Here is an 8,725-nt window from a genome sequence, read left to right as displayed (position 1 = left end):
AAGCTATAGAGCACATGTTACGATTTAGCCCAAATCTAATTAATTTATGTCCAAAATATTTTTTAGGTACTAAAAAGGAGTATAAAATAACAAATAAAGCTATTAAAACTTAGTAAAAATTAAACGGGTTGAGTTATGACTCATTACTAATTCGTTATCTAACCCGTTTTGACCCAACTCATTAGATCTTAACCTGTTTATTTGCTCGACTCATTTTAACTAGTCCAAATTTAATTCAATCCATCTAAATTTAACCCAATCCGCCCAATTGACATGCCACACCGAAGCAACTGCCCGTACAGTTAAAATTGGAGTATCATAGTGATAGGAAGATAGTACTAATTGATTGATTAATTCCTAAATCTCTTGAGATGATTGGAAGTATCCTACTTCCGGCGCCGGCACAACTGTTAAGTCACCGGCTAAGCCTCTGGAACCGCCGTCCACGGCCATGTCCTCGGTGCTCATTGAGCAAACAAGGCCACCGCTTTCTCTCCACCCTTATCGCCGCCGACTCCGAAGATATCTCCGCTACCCGCCACTTACTTCGCAAATTCGTCGCCTCATCTTCCAAACACGTCGCTCTCAGTACTCTATCTCACCTTGTATCTCCTACTACTACCTCTCATTATCGCCTCTGTTCTCTTGCCCTCCCCGTACGTCTCTCTTATCATGTATTTCAGTTTGTCCTCGATTCACTGTGACGCAGAATGTTTATTTGCAGTTATGTTTTTCATTTTTTCCTTCTAACTGATCACGGCTAAGTATGACTCAATGCGAAGCAAATTGTTTGTTTTCAGCTGTATCATTATGTGTTTTCAATTTTGTCATACTTGTTTTCGATAAGTTTGATTAAATGCAAAGCAAAATGCTTTCTGCAGTTGTATTTGGAAATCAGTGAAGCGTCATGGTTTGATTGGAACTCGAAACTAGTGGCAGACTTGGTTGCATTGCTTTACAAGCTAGAGAGATTTGATGAAGCTGAAACCCTAGTTACTGAAACGGTATCTAAATTGGGAAGCCGAGAACGAGATTTGTGCAGTTTCTACTCTCAATTAATCCATTCACAATCTAAGCACAATTCGGAGAGAGGAGTTTTGGATTTTTGTACAAAACTGAAGCTTGTTCTCTTGCGTTCCTCGTCTGTTTATTTGAAGCAACGAGGGTATGCCTCAATGGTTGAAGGATTTTGTCTTATTGGATTACCGCGTAAAGCTGAGGAATTGATGGAAGAGATGAAGGAATTAGGACTGAAATTGTCAAAGTTTGAATTTAGGTCTCTAGTTTATTCATATGGGAAATCAGGATACTTGAGAGATATGAAAAGGATTGTAGTTGAAATGGAGAGTATGGGTTTTCAATTAGATACAGTTAGCTCGAATATGGTGCTTAATTCATTTGGATCTCACAATGAGTTGTCAGAAGTGGTTTCGTCGCTCCAAAAAATCGAAGCTTCAGGTGTTCCATTTTCTATTAGAACTTACAATTCAGTTTTGAATTCCTGCCCAACAATTAGTCTATTACTGCAAGATCTGAAGAGTGTCCCTCTTTCTTTGGAAGAGTTAATGGGCAATCTGGATGAGAATGAAGCGGTTTTAGTTAATATATTGGTTGGATCCTCGGTTTTGGAGGAGACAATGCAGTGGAAGCCTTCAGAGTTGAAGTTGGACTTGCATGGGATGCATTTGACCTCTGCTTATGTGATCATATTACAATGGTTTCATCAGCTTCAATGCAAGTTTCTTGCTGAAAATCGTGTTCTTCCAGGTGAAATCATAGTGGTGTGTGGAGCAGGAAAACACAGTGTTGTTAGAGGAGAATCCCCTGTGAAACGGTTGATCAAGGAAATTTTACTGCGGATTGGATGTCCACTCAGGATTGATAGGAAGAACATTGGATGTTTCATTGCTAAGGGAAAGAGTTTCATGGAGTGGTTATCAAATTATAATGCCACTACACATGAAAGGATATCATGACAGCCACAAGTCCTAGATGTTTAATACATTAAGATGATATCATGAAAGACCGCAAGAAGAAGCAGAAGAGGTTGAATGGATTGATCCTTATCATACCAGTTGGTTATGATTGAGTAGAAACACGATCATCTGATATCCTCAAACATGCACTTTTCTGTTACAATAGCGAGACAGCTGATAAGAGAAAGGTAAATCATCATTAATTGTTGAAGCATGTCGCTTTTTGTTGAACAATTATCATCAGCTATTGAAGCATCTAAAATTTTGCTGAATATCATGAGCTGTTCTAGCATTTAATATTTGGTTATTGGCCTAAATTACCTGTGTTTCACAATTGCAAATCTCCTGCATAGAAGTCCAACAAACAAATCGAGCTGCATAAGCAGTTCAATGCAGCTCAGAAGTAAGCAATCACAGCATTTGGCACGCAAAATGGAGAAACAAATTGTTGCCAGATATCCTGTGTAAGCAATATATGAAATCATTACTCTCGCAGGCTTTATAAGCAAATTCTTAAAGATCAAGGTCCTTGTTTGGGTGATTATTCATAATAGTGGAAGACAAACACGAGGGCAAAACCTATTTGCAGCATAGATTGCTCTACCTAACCAACCACATTACAATGTCTACAGCTCCATAGAGAAACATTGGGTAGCAAAAGTATTGTCATTCTGTCTCATGATGGTATCCAAATAACTGTCAGCAATAATTCAACATCCACCACTCTGCAAGATTTGTGAGACCAACGGTGGACTAAGGAGTATTTACAAGTTCTTTGGGTCAAGAAGTAGGAACCTCTCCAACAAGTATCAAAGAACAATCTTGGTCTCCGCAGCAAGAGGCAATAATGATGTAGCTCCAACATGAACAATAATTCTGTGCAGCCGTGCTTCAGTATTTCTGATGTCCAGCCGCAGATTTTAAGCAAGGTCAGCAGGAAGTTATGTCCCATTATTTTATTCGTGGTATGATAATAAATATTAGATCAATGATCAGTAGGTGGAAAGGATCCCTGTACTAAAGAATTTGGGCAACTGAATGCAATTCACTCAACTAACCACTTCCTTCTTGCGAAAGCGATATTCAATGCAAGGGGACTTGCTAGCTTACTATTAATCAAAAGAATCTCACTTCAAAGTAATTTAGCTAAAGCCAGCTCCTATTAAATTTATCATTACTAGAAATGTTGTGCTTTATGGGCTCGTCTATACGTGAATCCTCCAATATTACAATCTTACTTGATCCCAATTCATCCCCGAACTGTATGTTCTTGTAATCCATTTTCATTCTACATTATAAAAATATCCTTGTTATCTCCCCTTGATTGATATATTCATCTTTTGTAGGCAGGGATAGATGTGTATCTTCGTAGCAGGTATAATAGGCATGGATAGATGTGCATCCTCAATAGCATATAGAGACACACTCACTACTTCTGGTTCAAGCTATTTTATATAATTGCATGATTTTTTAAAATATAGTATATGTATTTATACTGATTTTACTTCCATTGTTACTATGTGGATGAAGTGGTACTTTGTATCGCAAATCCTGAATCTGCCTATGTTAGAAGGGAAAAACTGCTAATTATTGAAAACTTGTCTACTTTCAAAAGTGGAAAACAACTTCTGCCTAGACCATCAAGGGTAAGACACCAAAAAACCCGTGGCCTGAATGTCCTATTCTAATAAAAGAACATCAAAAATATAACTCTCGCCTTTAGAAATTGGAGCATCTGTGAGCCAATTCCTATTAGATTTTCATGTTTAATTCCCAGCAGTAGGCCAAGTTGAGGGAACCCTGTTGGAGGTAATGGGAGGCATACCACGAACATTGATGTCAATGGGATACAGGCGGTACTCAATGTCAAACTCTTTGAAAACTTTAATCATCTCCTCAATCAATTGCGCTCGTCTGTTCCATCTCTCTCCCATGTCCTGATGGTTAACTCTATGTCTGATCCATACAGATAGTTTCAACCTGTTTAGATCTTCTAGGTTCATCAACACCACCGAAGGAGAGGGATACCAGTGGTCCTTCTTGTTCTCAATATAACTGCAATAGCAAACCACAAAGATTATGTCCAATCATAACTCATACTTGTTTAAATCTTCCAGGTTCTACATACTTTCTTCAAACTTCAAAGTACTCATAGTGGTGATAAAAGATTATATTGGATGACAAGAACAAACATATACCTGATTATTCTTTGTTTCATAGCAGCAATTTTCTCTGCTGGTGTAGAAATGTGGACCGTAAAATCAACCGAGTCTCCCATATCAGGACTGCGGTAGTAATTACCAATAGGTCGTGTTAAAAGAGTGCTATTTGGATATATTATCTTTTGGTTGTCAAACCTCAGAAAGACTGTAGTTAAAATATTCATCTCTTCGACAATCATCTGAAAATTGAAAATAAATAAATCAGGCCTTACTAAACACATAAATACACTAACAATAATATTCCCACTCTTCCATTTTATATGATACATAAATACACTAACAAGAATGACACCTTTTTATATTTGGAAAGTTTTTAACGTAAACTTCCCCTTTTACCCTTAAGGACATGCTCTTATAACCCTAGAATTGTCATGACACATTTAAGATCACAAGCTCTAACGGTGCTTTTGGTATGTGTCAAAAGTCTTTCTTTCTTAAGTTATATGACTTATCTGACACTGTCATGTAAAATGAAAAGGATGGAGTATTATTATGGTTGAATAGACATTTCAAAGTGGAAAAAAGATCAAGAAAGTATGCTATATACCTGAACTGCATCAATCTCACATCGGTCGCCCACATCAAAGGGATGCATCACAAATAAGAAAATAATAGATTCAAATATGGTTTTGCATGTGTTTCCAAATACAAATGCCACAACAACGACTTGAGAGCTGATGAAGAGCAAGAACTTGCTGGTTGCGATCCCTAAAATCACAAGGCAGATGACAAGAATGATGATGCTGACTAAAACATTCACCATCTGATGAAGTTTGTTCACTGCTGTTTTTGTATCATTTAGCGTCAAAGCTAGAGCTCTCCGTTCTCTGAATGCATTCACCTACAAAAATTAAGGATAGTTATTTGATACTCCTATTTGTGTATGCAATTTGATAAGATCACAAGAGTATGTGCTCAACTTCATCAAGAATTAATGAGCAAAAAGGTACAGTTAAACTCCTTGCGGATATATCTTGTATCCACTGGCATACAGTCAGTGCAATTTAACTTGTTGTTGCAGGGTCCTTGTCTTATTTCCAGGTTATATTAGTTCCACTGATTGGGGGTAATTTCCTTTAAAGTGATTTAGATGTTAAATCCATTGCTTCTATGATCATTTCTTACCACCCAGTTCTTGAGTGATGCTTTACTGATCTTTTCTCTGTCCGGTGATCCTTCCACAAGATTCATAGTCTTCAAAGCTTCTTCTTCTCGCAAGAAGCTACTTAAGTCCTTCAGATAGATGAACCTGTTAGAAGAACAAAGTTTGGGACTCAATTTACTGAAGTAATATGACCAGTTGACTGTTTTTTTAAGTATATGATCCTTTTGTCTGACATAACAAGTATCAAAAGATATGGAAAAGTGTAACTGATCAAAACTTTAAGAATTAAGATTAATAAAAGTCACACTACACCAGGTAGCTGGCTAAACCTAAGCTGTATATCGGTATGCAGTACAGCAGTAGTAATTCCAAAATTGGACATAATTCAGGAATCAGGACTATGAAATGGTTATCTCCATAAATTAGGTACTATTATTTAACAAGAAAGATACGTAAAAGGATCACAAACTGTGGAAAATTACAGATATGTATCTTTCTATACTGTCTTCTTTTGTGTTATCTGTATTAGCACAAGATGAGGGGGAAGAAGCAGCAGGACTAGCTAGGAAACTTGATGAATATGTGATGCTGCAAATGATCTGGTTAGTTTTTCCTTTTTTCTCTTCTTTTTTGTTATTTTTCTTGTTTTGTGAGGCCATATTCATTTATCTTTTTTCAGCTAAAAAAAGAATCTACTTGTCTCGTCCTCACAGGAAAATAAGAGAAGGTTTCGCTCTTGAAAGTCTTCAAAAACTAGTAAAATAATGTGCTCTCTTACCTTAATTTTAACCTCTAAGAAGTTCGATGTCTTCTAGTTCTAGAAAAATGATTTGGATTAATTAGATGTACCTGGAAATTATGAAATTACTTACTTGGACCTAGGCTTGGCAACATTTCTGAATATTTTCCTGGCAGCAACTTTGGCCTCATATTCACTTCTTATCTGTGTAGTAGAATCATCTTCTCTTTTGGTATCATGTATTTGCTCATCCAACGTAGATATTACCCCATATCTTACTATTTTAATCAATCTCTTCATATTCCAAGCTGAAATATTCTTGGGATTCAACTTATGCAAATGATCAATGGATATCCCTTGGTTCGGTTCATCTGGATTTTTTGACAAGGGACCAGAAATGGCGATACTTACTGTTCTTGATGGTTTTGGTGTTGGTGTTTGCCCACCATTAACACTTGCACCTTTACTACTGTATCGAGGAGCAAGTGGGGGCCTAAGTTCTGGTGGCAACTGTGCCCCTGCAATATTCTGTAGCTTCCAAACTTCAGCCAATGTTCTGTCCTCTTCTTCTTGAGATCGATGGATTTCAAGCAAAGGCGGACCTGATAATGTCTCAATCACATACTGGTTGAACAATGACTCTTGAATTCGATCGAAGAAAGTACTAACATGAAATGAAGATGCTAGGACTTTAACCATGAGAGTTTTCACCAACCATAACATTGTCCCAATTAGCATACATATCATCAGTTTATTGATGTACCCCAAGAACTTATTAGTTGTATCAACTTTCTGATCAAACATGGAATGCCAAGCAATTAAAACCAACCCTAACCAAAGACAATTCTGGACAGGTTTTCTAACACCATAAACGAAATATAGTACCCTTTTCCGCAATAGAAAATTCCTCTCAATACAGAACACAACTAACCGAATCACCCATCCTGATAACAATCTCCCACATATTAAAACAAGAACCAAAACTAACCATTTCCACAAATGAAGTCCTCTTAATATTCTGCTCTTCAACAAAGGAATAGTAAGTGTGCAGATTAAAGCTGTAACAATTACAATAAGACTTATCCATTGTAACAGCGTCCAGCAATCAACTTTGCCCTTTTTAAATTCCTCTGGAAGATCTTCATCGAATAACGGATCGTCATCTTCCTCCTCTGGTGGCTTTAGCATCCCCGAAGTTCTTCCTAACACTCCAGATTTTAATTGACCAGATTTTCCTATTTTTCCTGATCTCCTCTCAGGTATATCAGGCGGCGGGTCAATTAGCCTTGATTTTGTCTTTACTCTCCCTAATACACTCGCTCTTCTTTGAAACGAAGTGCACCTTAGCACCTGATCACTTTCACCAGCACCATTTTTAGGAGTGTAATAAGCAGTGTTGCTGTTATTATTATCATCTGGAGAATTATTCATGTTTATGGTCCTTCTTCGGTTAAGATGCTTTTGCTCATTGGGTGTTGCATCACTAATTGCACCATCCTCTTCATCGCTCGATGAATCATTATTATAAGGTTGGTCAGGCTCGATGTCAACCACGTTACTAGATGGTGACGGATCCTGAAATGAAACTCTAAGTTCTCTTGATGTCGTATGACTATGATTGTGTGTGTGATCAGGGGGGAAATTTATTAGGGGACTGGATCCAGCAGCGCTATGATCATTTTCAGGTTTCGGATGCCTCCTCAGCTCATCCATTTCCATGTCCATGTCCAATGTCATTTCACATCCAACAGCTCTCTGTTTATTCAAGAACTGTCCAATTAGTCTGGAGGGTGGATCCTCAGACATGTCCTTGCCACGCTGGAATGTCTTCGGGACGTTGTTTTGGGGCCCGTTACTCATTTCTTCTCTCCAAAATTCATAACTCGTCTCGTGCCATAACATATTATGTTCATTTCCATTGTTTTTTTCTCCACCATCAATCTTGACAATGACCTCTCGTCGGTCATTAAGATCAATGGAGGACCTTGTCGTCAACGAGGAGGAGTTGATGGAGGAGGAAGAAGACGGGGCTTCCGGGCTTCGATGAGCCAGTATAGGTTGGTTTTCGATATCGTGGGCAGCAGAGACCTTCTTATAAGAACCGTGTGGTGTTAATGATTTCTTGAGAGATGAAGAAAGTTGATCCATGATTTATAATTCCTATGTATTCTTGAGGTTTAATTAATTTCCTCTAATCCTTCAGCCTGAAAAAAAACAACATGGTTTTGGATGAATGCTTCGGTTATGGGAAATGCTGCAATTGGAAAACGTTATATTCCTATATTGAAGGTGGGGTATAAAGTTTATGTTGTGTTGTGTTGAGAGAAGTAAAATAAAATATGGTTTTCTTGGGATTGACTAATTATGGTATTGACATGGGAAAAAAAGAAGAAAAAAGAATCACGATAAATACTTACTCACATCAGACAAATGGTATATGTAACGATAAATGAGGAGGTTAATTAGCCAAGTTTTTTTCTTTCAACCATGCGATAAATTTGCTTTTTGGGTTGCAGCACATGAGAAGGGTTTTCTAGTTCACGTTCAAATCTTTACCTAAAAATTATCATGTCACATTCTCAAAAATAAATGGTAATTGAACGAAGCAATTGCTTGCTTTCTCTTAAATATATGGATTTTGGAACAAAGCAATTGAAGACGGAGGAGTTATCAACTATTTTGA

General features: G+C 37.5%; 2 protein-coding genes across 3 annotated transcripts; one reads left to right on the top strand and one right to left on the bottom strand.

Annotated features, from left to right (window-relative positions):
* Positions 1 to 301: 301 nt before the first annotated feature.
* Positions 302 to 3,293, top strand: LOC102588840 (pentatricopeptide repeat-containing protein At2g17033). 2 transcript variants are annotated; one of them, XR_001475201.1, is made up of 3 exons: positions 302 to 656; positions 882 to 2,164; positions 2,330 to 3,293. XR_001475201.1 is itself a non-coding variant. In XM_006360830.2 (2 exons), the coding sequence occupies exons 1-2, from the start codon at positions 372 to 374 to the stop codon at positions 1,974 to 1,976; spliced, it is 1,380 nt and encodes a 459-aa protein (XP_006360892.1). In that variant the 5' UTR covers positions 302 to 371; the 3' UTR covers positions 1,977 to 3,293. The 2 variants fall into 2 exon arrangements, 1 of the variants encoding a protein (XP_006360892.1); XM_006360830.2 differs by having other exon boundaries at positions 882 to 3,293.
* Positions 3,294 to 3,326: 33 nt separating this feature from the next.
* LOC102588522 (mechanosensitive ion channel protein 6-like) lies at positions 3,327 to 8,482 on the bottom strand. Its single transcript, XM_006360829.2, has 5 exons — positions 6,176 to 8,482; positions 5,324 to 5,447; positions 4,746 to 5,039; positions 4,175 to 4,377; positions 3,327 to 4,031 (listed from the first exon to the last, which is right to left on the bottom strand). The coding sequence occupies exons 1-5, from the start codon at positions 8,188 to 8,190 to the stop codon at positions 3,743 to 3,745; spliced, it is 2,925 nt and encodes a 974-aa protein (XP_006360891.1). The 5' UTR covers positions 8,191 to 8,482; the 3' UTR covers positions 3,327 to 3,742.
* Between the last annotated feature and the right edge of the window lie 243 nt (positions 8,483 to 8,725).

This window comes from Solanum tuberosum, unplaced genomic scaffold, assembly GCF_000226075.1.
Source record: "Solanum tuberosum cultivar DM 1-3 516 R44 unplaced genomic scaffold, SolTub_3.0 scf00336, whole genome shotgun sequence".
Lineage (NCBI taxonomy): Eukaryota > Viridiplantae > Streptophyta > Magnoliopsida > Solanales > Solanaceae > Solanum > Solanum tuberosum.
Note: the sequence above shows the minus strand (reverse complement) of the source record. Positions and strands in the feature narration are given on the sequence as shown.